This window comes from Neofelis nebulosa, chromosome 13, assembly GCF_028018385.1.
Source record: "Neofelis nebulosa isolate mNeoNeb1 chromosome 13, mNeoNeb1.pri, whole genome shotgun sequence".
Classification (NCBI taxonomy): Eukaryota; Metazoa; Chordata; class Mammalia; order Carnivora; family Felidae; genus Neofelis; species Neofelis nebulosa.
The window spans coordinates 84,767,350-84,789,777 of NC_080794.1; the positions used below are offsets into that span (position 1 = coordinate 84,767,350).

A 22,428-nucleotide genomic window follows, 5' to 3' on the forward strand; every position below is an offset into this window, starting at 1 on the left:
GTTCAAGCCCCGTGTCGGGCTCTGTGCTAACAGCTCAGAGCCTTGAGCCTGCTTCGGATTCTGTGTCTCCCTCTCTCTCTCTGCCCCTTCCCCACTCGTGCTCTGTCTCTCAAAAAAAACATAAATGGAATTTGGGTTTTTTTGTGTTTGTTTTTTTTTTTTTTTTTTTTTAATAAAAGTTCATCCCCAGGGCGCCTGGCTGGCTCAGTTGGTAGCACGTGTGACTCTCAATCTCAGGGTTGTAGGTTCGACCTCACATTGGGTTAGAGATTACTTAAAAATTATAAAACTGTAAAAAAAAAAAAAAAAAAAAAAAAAACATGAAAATAAAAGTTCATTCCCTTTGACCTTTGACCCAGCAATCCACCTCGAGAGACCTACTACAAAAACACCAACTGTATAAACATAAAGCAATCGCAACGAGCTTTGTTTAAAGAGTGAAAAATTGTGAACCATCCGAATGTTCCCCAATATGAGATTATAATATATCCACATGAGTCGTCACAGAATGAAATAAACTTGTAATTACAGACATAGAAAGTATCCAAAATACTATATTCAAGGGGGAAAAAAAAGAAAAAAGGAAAAAAAAGTTCCATAATACCATGCTTAATAAGGATCCTTTAATAAAAATAGTAAATACCAGCACATAAGCACAGGAAAAACAATCATTTTGAGAGAGGAAAAGGGAGTATAACAAAAGACTTTCTTTTCATAATTTCTGTTTCTAGATATCACCAAAGAAGCTGAAATGTTCTTAGAAAATACACAAAATAAAGCAAGGGAAGAACATTCTCAAGGAGCTTAAAAGTGTTGGGTAATCAGGATCAGCACACTGATCATGCTACAGACACTTTAAATATAAGCTTTACTTTAAAGCTGAAGAAAAACCGAAAATAAATCTTTTTTTTTTTTTTTTTTACAAATCGTATCACTTAAAACATAATTTGGGAATGTTAAACATGAATTCTTAGTTAAAAATGACATTCACAGGGTACATCTTGATGTTGGCCAATATGAAGTTTCCTTAAATCCAGTATTTTATATAAGCTTAACCACCAAGGCTTCCTAAAACTTAATGATTATAATTTAACTTTTTAAGGTTAAGCAAGTCTTCCACGTAACACCCCATATAACTTTTTCAAATACAAAACATTTGTGTCAGTAAAGAAATTATAAAAACATATAAATTATACCGAAGGGCTTGATTAAAAGGCTCTCTATATACAAGTAGATGTGTTTCATCTTAGAAAGCACACACACACAGAAACTGAATCGAATATAGATGCCATTACATTCTCTTAGTCATGTTACATAGCAAACTGCGTGTTTATAAATGTCATTCTATTATGCATGAACTAAAAAAAACAAAGTGTATTTTAAAAAAAAGTCCTTGGACACTGGGGAGTGGACTGTGCCCACGCGAAGCACAGGAAAGCTACGGGACTTACAGGAACCGCCGTCTCTAGCTGGCTCCGGGCAGCACTGGAAACAGTCACCACCCTCAGAAAGACAGGATGGTCTTGTTAATGATTTCCACGGACTCCTGAATTTCATCCTCCTTGATCACAAGCGGGGGTGCAAACCTGATGATGTCGCCGTGGGTTGGCTTGGCCAGAAGTCCATTATCTCGAAGTCGCAGACACACCTTCCAAGCATCACAATCTAAAGAAAAACGGCCCAACATGCATGCTGATCAAAGACAAATGTGTAACACTCCCTTGCAGGACGGATGGATGGTTAACACTTCGCCTGGCAGGATACAACACCCAGGGCCTACTAAAGAAAGACGGTTGGTGGTGCAAACTTGCTTTGCCCTTATCCTTAAAGATGAAGTTATTTTTCAGCAAGTGCATAACTAGGTTTGAACAGTATGATTAGACATACAGTTTTTGTTGGTTTTTCAAAAATGAAAAAGACCAAGCAAAATTATGTGCTAAAGGCTGTCGTATTAATTATGAGGAACCAATGCAAAAAGAATTTGGGTAGGATGCAGAAGGAAACTGGCATAGAATGACCAATACCCCAATCCCAGTGAACACGACACGTTCCTAAACCGGATCTGCTTCCTGAGCTCGTGGAAGGAGACGCTCACCCTGTTATGGCACGACGCTCAACCTCGGCTGCACATCAGAATCGTGGAAAAAGGCGTTGCCAACGCCTGGGCACCACCCCAGACCCGTCAAATCAGAATCTCCAGGCTGAGGCAAGTTTGAATTAACTCTTTAAAAAGTTCCTCAAGTGATTCTAAAGTGTTGCCACGGCTGGAATCGCTGCTTTAAAAGGAAGGGTGAGCACAGGAAAATCCGGCAAGGAGCTTTTGAGGGCTATTACAAATGAAACAGCAGCACACACTCAGTTAAGTGATCACCGTCATCATCAAGGTTATCACTGCTGCTCCTGCTACCTTTCCTGAAGCCCAAAGGAGTGTGGGGAAGGGGGTGGATAGCAAAGAGGAAACCCTCCAGGAAAGTGCTGGGTACAGACTAACAGAAAGTAACTGGAAATCTAGAAGTATTGGGACCTAACCTAAGGCAGAATAACAAATGACATAACAGAACAAAAATAGGTCAAAGTAGTTAAATGCTTCCTGTAGGAAAGGGCTCCATTTCCAAAGACCACTAATATAAATCAGGTGATACTCTGTCTAACAGACCTAGTCAACAATTTCCAACAGGGGAACCCAACAACCAGACAAAATATGTGTTTTCTTTCTTCCCATGAAAATAACATCTTGAGTAAAACGTTTGTGTCCGTACCTTTGGTTTCTCGAATAACAATAGCATTTAATAATCCTTTTCCCCTGACAGCAGTTACAATATCAGACGGCAGCTTCATGAGCTCATTCCTCAGGATGATACCCATTTTTTCTGCATTTTCAGCAAGGTTTTCTTCTTCCAAAACCTGTGTTTAAAGAGGAATTACACAAATGCTAAGACTACCCTGTTTTATGTTGTTCTTTAGTAGAGAACATGGACTATAAGCAAAGGAAGAGCATCATCAGATAAAGACTAGAGTAACTTAACTTTCATTTCTGTTTTCCAAAGCCTACACTGGTTTAATATCTAATTAAACATTTACAAGCTCAGATAGAGCCTTGCTTTAGTCACGAATCCATCCATCTGATTTGATGGCAAAATAGTAAGAATTAAAATTTGTTTAATGCAACTGACTGATATCTTTTCTTATTAGTTGAATAAGTCAATTGACTAACTTTAATTTTTAAACTACAATAATTTCCTTTTGTTTTTTCCCTTAAAAGTCCATCCTTAGAGATCACATAATTTTACACCTGTAGTAGGCACCTAAGGAAGAAGTGTAAAAGTGTTCAAATCTACAATCAATCAATCAATCAATCAATCAATGCCTTGCAGGCTAGGGCTGGTCATAGGGTGAGAGCTCTGTGAGCCACCCAGGGCCTATGGGCCCAAAGCCCCAGGTGACTGCAACTCAGAAACCCCCAGAGTATCCTCATCTACTAGACCAAGGTTAAATTACCGAGCGCCTTGCCCCTAAAATCCTTCCTCTGCACCCCATGTTCTATAATACTCGGCCATCTTGTGTATGTCTCATTACACCAACAGGCCACTTCAACATGACCTCCACAAATGGATACCACACGGCTGGATCAGCCCTCACCTCCAGGGCCGCGATGGCCACGCGGCAGCCTAGTGGATTGCCACCGTAGGTTGACCCGTGCTCCCCCGGTTTAATGGTCAGCATCACCTCGTCGTCACACAACACCGCTGACACCTGAGAGAGAGAGAATTCGGTACCAACCAAATCATTTCTCAGACTAACCATTCCTTTTTTTTTAAATTTTTTTTTTAATGTTTATTTTATTATTTTTGAGACAGAGAGAGACAGAGCATGAATGGGGGAGGGGCAGAGAGAGAGGGAGACACAGAATCGGAAGCAGGCTCCAGGCTCTGAGCCGTCAGCCCAGAGCCCGACGCGGGGCTCGAACTCAGGACCGTGAGATCATGACCTGAGCCGAAGTCGGACGCTTAACCGACTGAGCCACCCAGGCACCCCCAGACTAACCATTCCTATTCGTGGCAGAGCAGGAACACAAGTGTTTATGAAGCGCATACAAAATTGGACAGAAAGCTTCCCCAAACAAGAGTTATACTTCTTTCCTCGTAACTACCGGTGACAAACTGGCAATACCCGAAACACAGTGTAAGCACGTCAGGGCACTTCGAGGGCACAGAACCAGACCATTTGGGAACCAAGAGGAAAGCGGTTTCTGCAACAATGCATTTTAGAATTCTTTCCACTTTCAAGGTAAAAGGCTTGGTTTAACTGCTTAAAAAACAATGTGCTGCACTGTGTTCAAAGCCCTTTACCTTTAAACCAGGACCAGTTACCGGCTCTGAACGGCAAACCCAAGGACAAAACTACAACCAAACCTTCATTTTTTCCAACCTCTACATTACCCAGTCACGGTTTTACACAATTGGTAACGCTAGATTTCTGAACAATGGAAAAAAACCCCAGGGGTCTCCAGGAGTACTTTTGGGGTAAAATGTTTCTACCCAAAAGAAAGACCGCAGCAAATTGCGAGGCACACTCAATTCTGCAGTGGAACTTAACTAAGTGGGTCAACCCTGTGGCCTCGGAAATGTTTCTATGCGTGTGCCAGGTGACCTAGAGCACCGGGAGTGTAACAAACCAAGGGAAAGGCATTATTGTCACCACCAGCTGACGTAAAAATATCTTCAGGGCAGGTTTCATGAGAGTAGGGAACAGAACAAGGGGCTGAGCATACAACTTACAGGGTATAAGCCGCCGGAAAGTGCCTTTCCAAGAAGGACTACATCGGGTCTGACATTGTCATGATCGACAGCCAGCCACCTACCAGTTCTGGCCAATCCTGTCTGTATTTCATCAGCAATAAACAGAACCTATTGGAAAACAACATAATACATTAATTATCAGTTTTGTTTCCATAGGGAAGATAGTGACCTCCTACCTTTCCCCACACAAATCTGTCATTCAGACATTCCCTCGGATACGTGAACATCTTTTTAATTACCGGCATAATTTCAACACCATCCTGTGAACATCCTGTAGACAAGCAATCATCTCCTGTGTCAGGCCACTCTCCCCAAGGGCCCATTCTGCTGTTCCGCACAGTAGAAAGTGAGCACTTTGGGGGAGAGGGGGACAGAACTACCCTCTGGGAAAAAATAAATTCACTTGCTTATTCCAAACACTTATTAATTAAATATTTCCTTCTTAAATCCGTACTAGCGTGGTGGGAAGAGGAGGAGACGGACACAACCAAGGGTCCGGGGACGAGCACAGGCTGCTAGCGTGGAGGGAAGGAACCACAGTTGGGGCCAGGAAGTCTGCAGCTCTGCCTGGGCCCCGGGTTGGCCAGTGGCCAGAACCAGTAAAAAGTCAGCTTCTGGGCAGGCCGCTGATAGGGCGTACTAGAGGGCTTCAGAATGAGGTCTCCCCCTAGTGGAAAGGGGATGCCACCTTTACTTCTCCCCTACGGGCCCAGCCCTGAGCCAGGCAGGCAGGTGCAGGATACACAACCTGGTGGCGGGTGCAGAGCTCTCGCACGCCCATCATGTAGCCGGGATCCGGAACCACGACGCCCGCCTCACCCTGAATTGGTTCTACCATGAACGCGGCAACGTTTGGATCCTGAAGAACACGCTACGAAAAAATATGAATACACTTTAGTAACTTCCTTTTTAGCCTATTTGGAAATCTGAAACCACAGGCTGCATATATTTTTACGTTAAGTATGCAAATTAAAGTTTTACACTAACTTATATTCTGACTTCAAAGTATTCACATTTCTGACGTTCAATTGCCAAAAGCTCTAAATACTTCAGCTTTAAGCTACTCTACCTTATATTTTCTGATATTAGTTTTAACTGTATAAAACTAAGACATTAATTTTTATAGTAATTTCAGTGAATTAGTTTTAAAGATTAAAGATATTAGTTTCAAATATCTCAGTGAATCTTTTTATTTTACAAGTCATCTACTCAATAATTTTATTTATTTTTTTTCTTTATTTCAAGTAATCTATACACCCAACGTGGGGCTCAAACTCACAACCCCAAGGTCAAGAGTGGCATGCTCCAGCCACTAAGCCAGCCAGGCGTCCCTCCACTCATAATTTGAAGCAGCTAGCTGAAAACTTGAGTCATCTTACCTAATGAAGTAATTAAACACATACTACCCAAGTTACTCATGCAGGATACAAACAGCAGTTCGCTGGTTCTCAGGATTAGACCATGGCACCCAACTTCCCCATGCTGGAAACTAACTGACCATTACAGAGACAGGTCTGCAACCTGGGCTCAACTTAAGTTAGATGTTCACTGCAGCCAGATACCTATTTTGATTCATATATCCAACAACTGTAATTTCTACTTAGTCTGCGCCAGGGCACTATGATGCTAGGGAAGTACCTCAAGAGCAGGCAGATCATTATAGGGAATGATTTCAAACCCTGGCATAAATGGTCCAAAACCTTCGTAACTGGTTGGGTCTGTGGAACTGGAGATAGCAGACAGTGTTCTGCCCCAGAAGTTTCCAGCTGAAAACGAGAAATAAATAGAGAAGATTTCAAACGCCCAAGTTTGATAAGCACTTCCCCCCAAAAGGCCTTAAGAAGTTTGATTTGTTAAAAAAAAAATGAGGGTTTGCTTTAGAGAGCCTCCGGTGAGCTTTCCTTGGTTAAAATAAACCTGATATTAAACACCACGGTTCACATGCACATGACCACCCAGGTCTGGCCTTGCAATTGCTACTTCAGGCACTCCTCTACTCATCTCCAGACTGCAATGTATAGACCCCAAGGATAAACACTTGTCTTTTCTTCCAAGAATCCCAAACCCTAACAACTCAGGCATTCAATACGTGTTTTTCTGGACTCAGTGCATTTATGTTAGTGATAGGAGAAAAAAAATATCCCCTATGGAGAATTAGTACATCCCTGTTAAACACCCAATACTCCAGAATGAATTTTAAATTTCATTTGCAGAAAACATCTTCAGGCAATCTAAACACTTTCGGTTTTGCCTTCCTTGGTATTAGAATCTTTTATGTGCTAAATGACTAACGTCAGCCTTTGTTCAGGAACATCTTTTTACCCATTAATTTGTTTCATTAATAAATTTGAGGCCCTACTATATAGGTCAGGCACTGTTCACCATGATAGAGTGGTCACCATGACTGGCAAGCTTCCTGCCCTCAAGGAGCTTACACAAATGCCAGGAGGGAAGAAACAGCATAACCTGAACCAGAGTAAAGCAAATGCATGAGATAATTTAAACTGGCTTAAATTCAAGCTAGGAAAGAAACAATGTAGAATGACAGCGAGGTTTGGGGGTTCTTTTTTTTAATGTTTTATTTATTTTTGAGAAAGAGTCTGCGTAAGCGGGGAAGGGGCAGAGACATGGCGGGGACAGAGGATCCAAAGCTGATTCAAACTCACGAACCGAGAGATCATGACCTGAGTCAAAGTCGGATGCTCAATTGACTGAACCACCCAGACACCCCCGTTTTTGTTTTGCTTTAGTATCTTTCTGCCACCTGTGCCAGCACCAACTCAATTTAACCCAGTACTGAACTACTGTATTCAGCATCTCTAAACACGACTCCTGCAAAGGCTCTCTCACCTACAAGTAACCCCCACTCTACTTGTCCACCACCAATGGCACACAGACTGACCAAGCTTGTTGAAGAGAAAAGGCACCAGGGGCACCTGGGTGGCTCAGTCAGTTGGGTGGCCGACTTTGGCTCAGGTCACGATCTCGCAGTTCACGAGCTCGAGCCCTGCGTCGGGCTCTGTGCTGACAGCTCGGAGCCTGGAGGCTGCTTCGGATTCTGTCTCCCTCTCTCTCTGCCCCTCCCCTGCTTGCACTTTGTCTCTCTTTGTCTCTCTTTGTCTCTCTCTCTCTCTCTCTCTCTCTCTCTCTCTCTCTCTCTCTCTCTCAAACAAATAAATAGTGTTGGGGGAGGGGGGGAGGGAGAAAAGGCACCAGTCAGACCAGGAGCCTATCTGCTCTCCTCCACTCAACCTCAGGAGTCTCCTCTGTGACTCACTCTGCAGGTGCAAGGGACTTCCAGTTAGGGACGGTCTTCTTTGTCTCTCTACCCCCACTGACTCACCAGTTGCTTTCAGTGCTCAGGTGAAAACACCTTTGTACTTTTTGCTAATATGATAGAGACTGATACAGTCTGTTAAGAATGAAAATCACCAGGAATGCCATTGTTGTTTGCAAGAACAGTTATGCTGCCCTACAACTAAGGCACAAGATTTCCAAATGGCAAGTCACAGAGCTGAGCAAAGAGTTTTTCTTCTTTGGAAATAGTAATGTCACCCCTAAATACTAACTACCCCTGCCCATCAGAATATTTAACCATTTCAACTACCATAGAATGAACTTTGACCATGTGCAATGACAAATTTATCCACACTTTATGTTTTTAAAAATTAAAATCAAACCCTTAAAAACAATCCTACAGAGGACAAACCAGTGGTTACTAGAGAGGAGGTGGGTGGGGGGATAGGTGAAATAGATAAAGGGCATCAAGAGTACACTTATTGTGGTGAGCACTGAATAACGTATAGAATTGTTGAATCATTCTATTATGCTAATGTAACTACTATAACACTGTATATTAATTATACTTCAATTAAAAAAATGAGCAAAAAGTAAAACTAGTAATAATAAAAAGTAGGCAGGGGCACCTGGGTGGCTCAGTCTGTTAAGCGTCTGACTTCAGTTCAGGTCGTGATCTCTCAGTTCCTGAGTTCGAGCCCCATGTCGTGCTCTGTGCTGACAGCTCAGAGGCTGGAACCTGCTTCCGATTCTGTGTCTCCCTCTCTCTCTGCCCCTCCCCCGCTCACGCTCTGTCTCTCTCAAAAATAAAATAAACATTAACAACAACAACACATAAGCAGGCAAAAGGAAACTTTTGGAGGTAATGGAAAGGTTAACGGCATAGATCGTGGGTGACGGTCTCATGGGCATACACCTGTCTCCAAGCTCATCAAGTTGTATACATTAATTACATGTTCCTCTCTGTACGTCCAAAAATAGAAGTAAAATCTAAATAAACAAATAAGATGCCAATACAAGGTGGGGGTTGGAGAAGAGGAGGGTCAGATTACATCATCTGAATTGGTATTCAGTATTCAAGCCATTCCTCTCAACCATTCCCAGAAATATAGCCAAGGCAACTCCAGTCCTCTCTTCCACCAGCTTCTGAGAACATGATACAACAATACATCAAATACTAAGATTCAGACTTCGTGCCACACCTAGGACATGGCTCCTCTCTGAGGTAACCCAACCTCAACAACCCAACAAAAATGCCCTACCAGTAAGACCATCTAATTAATGAGAAAACTGCTATGAAAAGATCAGATAAGCATGGGGCACCTGGGAGGCTCAGTTGGTTAAGCATCTGACTTTGGCCCAGGTCACGATCTCACGGTTTGTGGGTCTGAGCCCTGTGTCGGGCTCTGTGCTCAGAGCCTAGAGCCTGCTTTGGATTCTGTGTTTCCCTCTCTCTGTGCTCCTCCCCAACACGCGCTCTCTCTCTCTCTCAAAAAAAAAAAAAAAAATTAAAAGAAGAAAAAGAAAATATTCAGATAAGCAGAGGAGAAATAAATCATATAGTCATTCATATTAGGGAGTGAGGAGTAGGAAGTTAATTAGCAGAGAAAAATCCCATTTATGTGGAAATACTTGGAAATAATCCCAAAAGAAAAAAAACTCTCAATTTTTATGAAACATTCAGCAGATAGTATATCATGGATGAGGCAAACACATGACAAATATTCTATCAGTAAATTAAAACAGTAATAGCATCGTATGTTGACATCACAGAGGTTAATGCTGAAAATCACATACCTGCAAAAACCACCTTTGCCTTGTATTTTGGAATACCCTTAACAGTATAGCCCCATCTACGAGCAAGTTTGCAAGCAGTCTCTCCAGCCTCCACTCCTATCAAGGAAGAAAAATTTTCAGTTTAAAAAAATGCATCTTAAATTATCAAAAAAGTAGTAAGATCATATCCTTGGATATTTAATGAAAAAAAATATTTTACCTGTATTCATAGGAAGAACTTTGTGGTAGTTGAAAAGTTTCGTAACATACTCTTCGTATTCACCAAGTACGTTATTATAGAAAGCCCTAGATGTTAAGGTCAGTTTGTCTGCTTGACTTTTCAGGGCATTCACAATCTTTGGATGGCAATGCCCTTGGTTGACAGCACTGTAAGCACTCAGGAAGTCAAAATATTTTCTGCCTTCTACATCCCATACGTAAATACCTAAATATATAAAAAGTTCTTTTAGAAAACCACTAAGTTACAGGAAGTTCAAAGATTAAGATCGCTGGCAAGCCTTCTGAATACATGAACCTCTACTTAATTCAGAATGGTTGTTAAAGCAGGGTTTAGCTCATGCATAGTAAGGTTGGTTATAAATAATCTGGTTTACAAGGAATTACATTTTAACTGTCCAACTTGAAACTACACATTTAACAGGAACACCATTAACACGAAACGGTCTATAAACTGTAGAGCGAAATCTTTAATCCTAGAAAACTGGGGTTTGGAATTTAAAGGCAGAAGTTATACGTGACCTAAAAATCATGATTAGTTGACTGTAACCACCAAAAGAATGGGAATATAGATTTTCAAATCATACATCTAACTGAGAAGGATCTAGTATCTGACAACCCAATTCAAAAACGGGCAAAGAACATGAATAGACATCTCTCGAAAAAAGATATACAAGGGGCGCCTAGGTGGCTCAGTCGGTTAAGCGTCCAACTCTTGATTTCGGCTCAGGTCATGATCTCGTGGTTTGTGGTTTCAAGCCCCACATCAGGCTCTGCACTGACAATGCAGAGCCTGCTGGAGATTCTCTCTCTGCCTCTCCCCCACTCATGCTCTCTCCCAAAACAGATAAACTTTAAAAAAAAAACAAAAAACAAAAAACTAAAATATCTCAGGGGCACCTGGGTGGCTCAGTCAGTTAAGCATCCGACTTCAGTTCAGGTTGTGATCTCACGGTTCTTGAGTTCAAGCCCCTCGTCGGGCTCTGTGCTGACAGCTCAGAGCCTGAAGCCTGCTTCAGATTCTGTGTCTCCCTCTCTCTCTCTCTCCGCCCCTCCCCGACTCATTCTCTCCCTCTCTCTCTCTCTAAAATAAACACTAAACAAACAAATAAATAAATAAAATGATAAATTTTAAGTTATGTACATTTTGTAAAAAATTTTTTTAGCTTGACTATAGATATTAAAACATATCAGGTGGCTTACCAGCTAACTTTTACCATGTATTCAATGTACTGTGTTAGTCGTCTTTGTACATTCTCATTAGAAAGAAAGAAAGAAAGAAAGAAAGAAAGAAAGAAAGAAAGAAAGAAAGAAAGAAAGAAAGAAAGAAAGAAAGAAAGAAAGAACCTATTTAAAAAAAAAAAACCACCCCATGAGAGTGTTACCACGCTACAGTACAAACATATGGAAAGAGACACTTCGATATGGAACTAGCCCAAGCTGCACACATGGAACCAGGACTTGACCCCAGGCACTCAGATTCCAGAATCCACAATCTGCTACTCCAAGAATATTTTTATAAACCAAACTGTTTCCAAATTTGTAATCTAGATTTTGCTCAAAATCTAGATCACAGTGCTGGTCCCAAATAAAATACAGCGAATGATAAAAATGTTTAATATTCATACATCATCTTCTGGCCCAAACCTAAGTAATAAATTTTGGTTTTATTAGGTTAGGGCTGTTATTTCAAAATGTGGATTAAATCACCATTTGGCAACTATCAGTAATCATTTATTGAGGCAGAGAATAATTAGCGGATGCCAAAAGTGTGAGTGAAACTTTGCAGAGTCTCAAGTCATGTCCTCACAAGATATTTAAAAGGGAAAAATATTAACTTTGCAGTGAGGGAGGCTGGCAGACCCTACCTTACCAGCCAACTCCAAACTGAGGTTCGTTCTACAACACTATTGGCCCGTACTCTTCAAGAATGCCAAGGTCAAGAGGACAAAGACTGAGACTGTTCTGGATTAAGGAAAACTAAACAGACCTGAAAACTGAATATAATCCATGACTGGAGATTTTCCTTTGCCTACCGGACAACAAATGAAATCTGAATCAGGTCTGTAGATGAGAAAATGGGGTTGTTTCAGCGTTCACTTCCCAGTCTTGACAGTTACACTACTGTTATGTAAGAGAAAGTTCTGTAGTTCAGGAGAGACACACAAAGTATTTACGTATCAAGAGGCATCACGTGTCTGCAACTTCCTCTCAGTTCAGGAAAGAAACGCAGTTGTGTGTGAAGAGAAAGAGAAGATAGAGCAAAGGTGGTAAAATGTTAGCACCGAGAAATCTGGCTGAAGAGTAAACAAAAATTCTTTGCACTACGGCTGCAACTTTTAAGCCGAAAGTTATGCCCAATTAAAAGTTAAAGGACAAAAACAATAGCAATGGCCGAGTACTTTGCTTATGTCTCTTACAGTCCCTCCTGGCAAGGTCCATCGTGACAAAGACTGAATAATGAAGTGCATCTTGTATTCCCCTCCATACCTAATACAGCAAGCACTCAATAAATGTTGAATTAACTAGACCTGTAATATAGAAATTAAGTGCATCTGGGAAAATGTACACTGAGAAAATTTACAAGCAATTTTTACAAAAGGTTTCAAGCAAAAGGGACGGGGGGGGGGGCAGGGGGGGGATTAGTTCAAAATGTACCTTTTCCTCTCTCCAGGGCTACAGGTAAAGGATGGTAGTTGTGTGCACCATATTTAGATTCTCGCTCAAAAATGTAATCAGAAGATGGAGGGCCCTGGATTGTCTTTTTAGTCGCAACAGACGTAGCAGAAGCCACTGAGGAGTGAACTCCGCGACGAAGCACAGAAAGCGTCCGCAAATGAGCTAGTTTGGAAAACATCGTGCCTTTCAGGGAGGAACACCACCCACCTGTCCAAGGAGAAGAGAAGGCAGTAAGAATAAGAATCTTCCCAGAGTCCACGTGGGCGGGCTCATCCCACACGGAGCGTTTGCCACAGTCCACCGAAGCATCAAGACAACGGGCGAGGGGCGCCTGGGGGGCTCAGGCGGTTGAGCGGCCCCTCCCGATTTCAGTTCAGGCCAGGATCTATCTCACGGTTCGTGGGTTCGAGCCCCCACATCGGGGTCTCTGCCGGCAGCACTGAGCCTGCCTCAGATCCCGTGCCCCCCTCTATCTCTGCCCCTCCCCTCCTCACACGCTTTCTCTCAAAAATAAACATTTTGTTTTTTAAATCGCAATTTAAAACCCATTTAGAGTAAAACCTGACAAGCGCTACAGCGGGACGTGCACAAAGTACTACGCGCAAGGACGCCGCGAGAACACTAAGAAAATCGAAAAAACTATGAATGGGAGGTCAGAGGCTTTTACTGACCCTCTTCTGTGCCACTTGAGAGTTTTTTCATAAACACACATACTTTTTTTAAGTCATCAGTGCTGAGGGCACATCAAGGACAAGGAACTCACTCTGGGGGCCTCAGGCAAGGCTGCACAGCACAGGGGCTAAAGAGATGGGACCAGGTCTTGTGGACTTAGCCACGATTATAAAGGCACCTGCTGCGGGGCGCCTGAGTGGCTGCATCGGTTAAATGTCAGACTTCGGCTCCGGTCATGATCTCAAGGTTTGGGAGTTCGAGCCCTGCTTCAGACTCTGTGCTGACAGCTCGGAGCCTAGAGCCTGGAGCCCGCTTCAGATTCCGTGTCTCCCTCTCTCTCTGCCCCTCCCCTGCTTGAGCTCTGTCCCTCTCTCTCAAAAATAAACATTAAAAACAAATTTTTTAACTGTTTTCAAAAAAGGCACTGCTGTGGGGACAGGATCCTTTCAGATGGACACAGACCCCCAGTAAGGAGACATCAGACAAGCAAGCAGCCTGCCCAGGAGTCATCCTGTCATGGGGAGGTGACGGAAGGACTGAGAAATACCTCGCGTACCGACTCCGTCCTTGTATGTAAGGAGTGAAGACACTGAGAAAGAATTTGGTTTCTACAAAACAAAGATAATAGGGACCATCCAAAAGGAAAAAAGGTGTAGAGAGGAAAAAGTGATTTATTGGGGGAAAGGAAGGGTGTTTTAAGTATAACACCAAAGACAGAAACTACAAAATGTAAAATCTGTTACTGAGCCACAAATATCTACAGTTTCCAAAGGACAAAAGTATCTTACGCCTTTAACAAAGGTTAAAGGCAAAAAGACCAGGAAAAAAATCATCTGGTAATTTATACTAACATTTGAATAGCTTTAACATTAAGATGAACTGATCAAAACATATATTACATGTTATATATTACATACTTTATAAATTATATAAAATACACATCATATACATTTATTTACACACACACACACACACACACACACAGATGAAAACTGGCAATTCCCAAAAGAAAGTCTACTCTGCCAGGATGGGTGTTTCTATAAAACTTATCCCCAAAAACCTGCCCTACAAAAGCAAGTATTGAAAGGAGAAAAAGGTAATCAGGAACTAGAGAACAAACCACAAGGAGCTAAGAGTTTTAGTAATAAAATGTAAACATCACTGAGCAAATTGACATTTCCTCACAACCTATGTATAGATTTCAGAGTCGCGGCTGCCCCCTCATCTGTCCCCGCCAGCCCTAAAGCCAGCCCCGCCACAGAGCTTCCCTTAGGGCTCTGTATCCACCTGGACCGTTAATAGTCATCATAAACCATGAAGCAAAGACTGAGGTATGGAAGAAGCTTGGAAGAAAAAGGAACGTGGAGAAAATGCATAGCAATTATGTCTGGGCAGGGGGTTAAAGATAATTGCAAGACTGGGGCACCTGGGTGGCTCAGTCAGTTAAGCGTCTCAGTCTTGATCTGGGCTCAGGTCATGATCTCATGGTTCGTGGGATCCAGCCCTGCAATGCACTTTGCAGGACAGTGTAGAGCCTGCTTGGGATTCTCCCTCTCCTGCTTGTACCCTCTTACTCCCTTTCTCAAAAATAATAAACATTAAAAAGAGAGAGAGATAATTTCAAGACTAGTAGAAAGTTGCCAAATACTAAGCATACTCAGTATGTCTATATTTATTTTTTAAAAAGACTAGTTAACTCATGTTTAGACAGAGTTCCATGAATGACAAGTCAAATCACACAATCTCGCAGAACTCCACTTGAACTGCCAGATTAACAAAAATTTAACACTTGGAGCGTGGCTTCCCTTTCAGCTTGGCACGACCTGGTAAATCCTGTATGCTCAGGAATTTGCAATTACTAAACCAAATCCGGCACGCCAGGACTCACCAACTATCCTTTCTTCCCACAGTTCAAATTAGAATGCAGATTTGTGACCTGAGATCCAACGACGGTCTCAGAGGATCCGAGAACTCCTGAAATAAAATGCAGAATTGTATGCATGAGTGCATTTTCCTAAGGAGAAGCTCCCTAGCTTTCACCAGGTTTTATCTGAGAGGCATGTATCAATAACAAAGCTACATAGGAACTAGCGGACCGGAGATAGCAGTTCACAAAAATGCAAGGTCTAGCGATGTAAACGAGATAGAACTTCTTCAAAATACTACTGTGCGGTTTAAAACCTCCTCCTCCTCCCCCTCCACTTTATTTCTTGGCCTCTTTATGCTCTACTCAGTAAGAAATAATGTTCTATTTGACCACTAAAAAACACAATTTTTGACTTGATCGAATCAGCAATAAAACATGGCGTTCCATGGTAATACTTAAACGAAACACCACCTGAAAAGAATTATAGCCACAATCATAGCCTTGGAAGGGTCTGTCCTCTTAGACCAGTAATTTCACTCATAGGATGCTACATTCGTGGATAAAAGATGGTCAATAATTTGAGACTGGATCAACATAATCACATACATAACAACGTGCTGTCATTTAAAATAATTATAGTGAGGGGCACCTGGGTGGCTCAGTCAGTTAGGAGTCTGACTTCGACCCGGGTCATGATGTCACAGTTTGTGAGTTCAAGGCCCCCCTCAGGCTCTCCGCTGTCAACGCAGAGCCCGCTTGGGACCCTCTGTCCCCCTCTCTCTCAAAAATAAACAAAATCAATAAATCAATAAAATAATTATAGTGTATGACATGGAGGATGTTTCAGGATGTTTAAGAAAAACGGATATACAAAACATTCAAGATCATACATAAGGAAAAACTACCTGAAAAAGGCACAAAAAAGTTCACTGTGGTTATCTTTCTACTGTTCTGTACTTTCCACATTTTCTAATGATCATGGACTACTACACTTATAATCAGAAAAAAAAGTTAGCGACACCTGGGTGGCTCAGTCAGTTAGGCGTCCGACTCGGCTTCAACTCAGGTCATGATCTCACAGTTCGTGAATTCGAGCCCTGCGTTGGGCTCTGCGCTGACAGCACGGAGCCTGCTTGGGATTCTCTGTCTCCCTCTCTCTGTCCCTCACCTGCTTGCTCTCTCTCAGAATAAATAAAAATAAACTTAAAAAAAAAAAAAAGAAAAAGAAAATTATTAAAAATGAAGCTGAGTTCCTGCCTAAGCTGTCACATTAGAAAGGTTTAGGCAACAGACAAAACTAAGGGGAAAATAAAGGTTTGAGAAGCTCTGAAAAAAATGGATTGTGGTTAAAAGAAAGGTAGCGTTCATTTCCCCTAGGAAGTGCAGCCTGGATTACAAAAATTAGGTCTAAAAGTCCATTTGTACGTAGGGAAGAGGGTCAAATACTAAAATAAAAACTATTCTCTATGATTTTGCCATCAAGGTCTGCAGCTCTGTGACTAGCATCTGGCAAAGAGGCACTACTAAACTAAGTGAGGTATTTAAAAAAAATACTAAAAACTCTCTTAACTAGCATGATTTTTTTTTAAGTTAGCTCTACACCCAACATGGGGCTTGAACTCACAACTCTGATATCAAGAGTCACATGTTCTACAAACTGAGCCAGCCAGGCTCCTGTTTTAAGTTCATTTTAAGGCATGTTTTAAGTTCATTAAGGGTCGCCTGGGTGGCTCAGTTGGTTAAGGCTTAGGTCATGATCTCCCAGTTTACGAGCTCAAGCCCCATGTCAGGTGTGATGGTGCAGAGCCTGCTTGGGATTCTCTCTCTCTCTCTCTCTCTCTCTCTCTCTCTCTCTCCCCCCCTCTCTGTCCCTCCTCTGCTCTCTCAAAATAATACAACTTTTAAAATTTTAAATTTTAAAAAAATTGTTTAAGTTCATTAAAAGGTTGATGCAGTATTGCAAGTGAAAGGAATCTTTGAAATTATCTAAATTCAATGGTCTCCTACTATTTACTCAGCTACTTTGCAAAAGAAATGGGACAAAATACCCATTTATCTGCAGAGTTCAAACAATCTTATTAAAAAAATAACTACAACTCACAGACAAATCGGTAACATTCAAAACATTGCTAATACTCATCCTTAAGGTTTTTAAAGATGAACTCTGGATATTCAACTGGAGAAAGTCTTGCAGTTGAAAGTGTGATGATATAACCAGAATCCTGTAAACATATTTCTATTAAAGAACCTTCTGTGGTCAAGTTACTATGCTTGGCACTATCCAAGAAACCTTAGAACAGACTTAAGATGGGCTCAAAAATAGACAGTATCAGTAATTTCCTCTTCCAAAAAGGATTAGAAAACCAGGAGAGGAGAGCAGAAAGTCCAGAGTCTAGAGACCAGGATTTAAATTCTAGCTGAGGGGCGCCTGGGTGGCGCAGTCGGTTAAGCGTCCGACTTCAGCCAGGTCACGATCTCGCGGTCCGTGAGTTCGAGCCCCGCGTCAGGCTCTAGGCTGATGGCTCGGAGCCTGGAGCCTGTTTCCGATTCTGTGTCTCCCTCTCTCTCTGCCCCTCCCCCGTTCATGCTCTGTCTCTCTCTGTCCCAAAAATAAATAAAAAACGTTGAAAAAAAAAATTTTTTTAAAAAATAAATTCTAGCTGAGCCTCTTCAAAGGACCTTTGGATTATCTTGAGCTTCATTTCCCCATTTGTAAAATGAGGTTGAAACCACTCAAGGTCATTACTGAGGATTAAATGACATAACGTTAAACTGCCAAACCTAGCATAAATGGCCACTCAGTTCCCTTCCTCCCTTAAATCCAATAATGGAACTTGACAATTTCTACAATATAAAAATCAACATTGCCATGATTTCTTTGTTAAACTTCCCCAAAAAAGCTGGGGAGGGCGGGGGGGGGGGGGGTGTCGCCTGGGTGGTTCAGTTGGTTAAGTGTCCAACTTCAGCTCAGGTCATGATCTCGTGGTCCATGAGTTCGAGCCCCACGTCAGGCTCTGGGCTGACAGCTCAGACCCTGGAGCCCTGCTCCTGATTCTGTGCCTCCTTCTCTCTCTGCCCCTCTGCTTATGCTCTCTTACTCTCAAAAAATGAATAAATGTGAAAAAAAAATTTTTTTAACTTCCAAGAAAATTGTTTTTCTATTGATAAAAAATTAGAAACACAGATGACAAGAAAAATTAGCTGCAGTTTCATACTTTGCAGTATAAAACTGTAGTATGCATAAATACTATACCCATTAGCTTTTTTTCACGCTCCCCCATAGAATTTACAACATAAGACCCCCCCCCCCCCCGAAGACTCCCAGGAATCTTGCATGTTTTTGTCCCAGGTCCTAACACCTTAGGACACTCGTCTTCATGCCTGGCCCCCTAGTACAATCCCAGTAGGCTCCTTAAAAGAACAGTAACCATGTCTTTTTTTTTTTTTTTAATTTTTTTTTATTCATTTATTCATTTTTTAGAGACACAGAGCATAGCGGGAGAGGGGTAGAGACAGAGGGAGACACAGAACCCGAAGCAGGCTCCGAGCCCAGTGTAGGGCTCAAACCCACGAACTGTGAGATCATGACCTGAGCTGAAGTCGGACGCTCAACCAACGGAGCCACCCAGGTGCCCCGAACAGTAACCATGTCTTAAAACTCACTTTGCATCCCCAGAATCCAGCCCAGGTTTGGACACTCCGCTAGCATTCTTTGTCAAATGAATGAGGTCATTCCTAAATACAGGTAGGACTCCTGAAGAAGTCAAGGCAGCAGAGAGAGCAAGGCCATCTAGAGGGCAGATGAAATCGTCCATCCCTGAGCCGAGTCTAGCTCTAGGAGGAAGCCAGCATTCCCTAAGATACCACCAGGAGGAACTATAATCTTTCCATCAAGAGATCACTTCAACCACCACCACATGATTTCCCGCATACGTGGAACTTAACAAACAAAACAAAGGACCATAGGGGGGAAAAGAGGAAAACCAAGAAAGAGACTCTTAACCATAGAGAGTTAAACTGATGGTGAACAGAGTGGATGGGGAGATGGGTTAAGTGGGTGATGGGGATTGAGGGCACTTGTGAGGAGCACTGGGTAACTGTATGCCTGAAACTATATTACACTGTATGTTAACTGGAATTTAAATTAAAACTTTAAATGAAAAAAAAAAAGTTCACTTTATGAGATTTAATGGCCTTCAAGAGTCAAAGCAACGTGTATAACTGTGACCAGTCCGGGCTGTTGTCATGCGTTTAACCAAGGCCCACAGTCAGGTGCTGGAGAAAACAACACATTGCGACTGACAGCAAAAATTTTAACATTGAGTGTTTTCAGTCATCTCCATAACTCCCAGTCTTTCTCCAAGCTATCATTACTCCTTTCCATCTAATCCACCCTGTCTACCTCAACACACACCTAAAACAGAATTTCCATAAAAGGCTGCATTTTGAAGAGTTAAGTCAGCAGTGCACTTTGGGTTTTTAATGATGCTGAAAGAAAAACCAGTGGAAGCTCATCAAAAAGCCACTAAAAACTTGCGGAGTAAATTTGGCTTTACTATGTTGGTCAAATATTTACTTTTCTTGAGGTAACCATTCACAAATGCAGTCCTTTTTTTAAAAGTTCTGCCAACAAAAGTTTGAGGGTTTTTTTTTTTTTTTTTTTTGTACGTAATCTGGCTAAAATTCAACCCAAGTGCGTCACTGGCAAACACCTTGGGCATTACTACTGAAAAAGGACTGGTTCAGCCACACCACACCCTCCACACACCTCCCAAATCTGGTGCCTTCCTCTCAATATTAAAATACAGGAGTCAGTCCGTCCTCCAGAACTCAGTAAAGGGCATAAAATACGCACACAAGTGAATGTAACAAAGGCAGAGTATAGGGGGAAATAAAAATAAGACAGCGTGAGGGGACAAAGTGCCTTTTCAAGAATTTTTATTACGAAGTTTAACTTTAATTTTTTTTTTAATTTTTTTAACGTTTATTTATTTTTGAGACAGAGAGAGACAGAGCATGAACAGGGGAGGAGCAGAGAGAGAGGGAGACACACAGAATCTGAAACAGGCTTCAGGCTCTGAGCCGTCAGCACAGAGCCCGACGCGGGGCTCGAACTCACGGAGCCCGAGATCGTGACCTGAGCCGAAGTCGGACGCTTGACCGACTGAGCCACCCAGGCGCCCCCAAAGTTTTACTTTAAAGTTATGCTGCGTCTTGGGGGGGGGGGGGGGATGTAAAACTGATCTTCAACACCAGGAAAAACTGTCAACCCAAAACAGTAAGTTTTATTTAAATCTTATTTTTATTAGAAGATTCTAACTTTCAGAACAGGATTAAGAGTACGTTTATCTCGATGAGCTCTGCATAATATATGCAGCTGCTGAACCCACATTGTGCACCTGAAATTAACAGAACACTGCAGCTTAACTACACTGGAATTAAAACTTTTAAAGATGCTTCCAAAAAAAATTAAAAAGACTCTACTTTCATACTTGGATCTTTTTCACAATCCGGAACTAGATTCTCTGAAGATGAAACCAGGATATTCTAATGAAAGAAGCCTATGGTTTCTTTCAAATAGGTGACGTAAAGAATTTGGATCACAGAAGAGACACTTCCCGGTTCAAACTGACACAACCAGTTTACCTACAGAAACTCTTACAAACCCGAAGAGATTTAGAATTGAGAAAATTAAAGATCAGTAATTTCTTAACTTTTTTTTTTTAATTTATTTTTGAGACAGAGAGAGACAGAGCATGAACGGGGGAGGGGCAGAGAGAGAGGGAGGCACAGAATCGGAAGCAGGCTCCAAGGTCTGAGCCGTCAGCCCAGAGCCCGACGCGGGGCTCGAACTCACGGACCGCGAGATCGTGACCTGAGCTGAAGTCGGACGCTTAACCGACTGAGCCACCCAGGCGCCCCAAAGATCAGTAATTTCTTAAAGCTAATTCCTTTCAAACCCACTCCTTTTCTCCCTTAATTGATCACCTTATCAAAGAGACAAAACTGAAATCAAGAAGAGTTTACGATGACAAAAAAAAAAAAAGCGAGGATCAAAGGTTCTTGAGAACAAGTGCCCCACTGAATTCAACCAGAATTTACTGATGCTCAGCTCTGCTGGCAAAGGAACTCTAGGAATTAAGTTTTCGTGCCGAAAGCCCGGTTGGCCCCAATCCCTTGACACCATCCAATGAATCTGCACGTTACTGCAGATAAGCCTCTACTTCTGCAATTTTTTATTCAGACAAAGGCTGGAAAGAAAACGACGTTGGGGGAGGGGAGAGATAAGCAGGTTGGCTGCAGGGCCCAGGCGCAGCCCGGAAGGATTCGAACCCTTTTCCAGAGTCTCCATGGGGCCCCCGCCCCATTACAAAAGCCACCGTTTACTGAGCAGTTTCCCCGCACCCACAAGGCACCCTTCTGGTCGACCTCGGGAACCCAGGATACCCGCGGTGTCCGGAGCCTGTTCCCCACGAGCCGGCGCCCCATCACCTCTTTCTCGCAAACCCGGAGGTGCGCGGCCAAGGCGCAGAGACCCCGGGGAGTGGGGGGTCCGCGGCGCGGAGTCGGGGGCCGCTGGCCTGGAGGACCGAGGGCCGGCCCGGCTCCGCCCGCTCTGGCAGGCGGAGGTGCCACATCCCCAGCCTCTCTCTGCCGCCTGCCTCCCTCCCTCCCTCGCCCGCCCGCCGCTCGGGGCCGGGATGCGCCACGTCCCTGCCCGCCGAGGCTGCGCTCCGGCCCACTGCTCCCCTGCCCCGCGGTGCCCGCCGCCGGCCACGTAAAACGGCCGCAGAGGCGGAGCCTGCCCGCCGGCCGAGGCCCAGCGCGTCCCCTGAGCCCGTTGCCCCCAGACCCCAGGCCCCGGACCCCGGACCGGAGCCTCGCAGGCCGGCCGCCTCGCCGGCCGTCGTGTGGGGCGCCCCGGTCTCGACCCAAGTCCCGGCCCCGGAGCGCCAGCGCGGATACCTGGCAGCACCTCCAAACCCGGCACGGGACAGGCGGCGTCGACAGCGCGGCAGCGCAACGGCGGCGCGTCACAGAGCTTAAGACGCGGCTTCCGCCCCGCCCCCGGGACGCCCTCGCCGCCCATTGGCTGGCGGC

The 22,428-nt window shown here is 43.2% G+C and overlaps 1 protein-coding gene across 2 annotated transcripts; it reads right to left on the reverse strand.

Moving 5' to 3' along the window:
* Positions 1–601: 601 nt before the first annotated feature.
* OAT (ornithine aminotransferase) lies at positions 602–22,400 on the reverse strand. 2 transcript variants are annotated; one of them, XM_058698045.1, is made up of 11 exons: positions 22,294–22,400; positions 15,349–15,434; positions 12,768–12,995; positions 10,093–10,317; positions 9,894–9,989; positions 6,438–6,565; positions 5,548–5,670; positions 4,779–4,907; positions 3,640–3,753; positions 2,760–2,904; positions 602–1,665 (listed from the first exon to the last, which is right to left on the reverse strand). In XM_058698045.1, exons 3-11 carry the CDS (start codon positions 12,964–12,966, stop codon positions 1,505–1,507), a joined length of 1,320 nt encoding a protein of 439 aa, XP_058554028.1. In that variant the 5' UTR covers positions 12,967–12,995; positions 15,349–15,434; positions 22,294–22,400; the 3' UTR covers positions 602–1,504. The 2 variants fall into 2 exon arrangements, with proteins under 2 accessions (XP_058554028.1, XP_058554027.1); XM_058698044.1 differs by lacking the exon at positions 15,349–15,434 and having other exon boundaries at positions 22,294–22,391.
* Between the last annotated feature and the right edge of the window lie 28 nt (positions 22,401–22,428).

Coding starts and splice junctions, on each gene's coding strand:
- OAT (XM_058698045.1), bottom strand. CDS start 12,966: ATGTTTTCCAAACTAGCTCATTTGCGGACGCTTTCTGTGCTTCGTCGC. Junction 4,908..5,547: donor AGCTCTGCACCCGCCACCAG/GTTGTGTATCCT, acceptor GTTTTCCAATAG/GTTCTGTTTATTGCTGATGA. Junction 3,754..4,778: donor TTTCCGGCGGCTTATACCCT/GTAAGTTGTATG, acceptor TCTCTCTCTCAG/GTGTCAGCGGTGTTGTGTGA.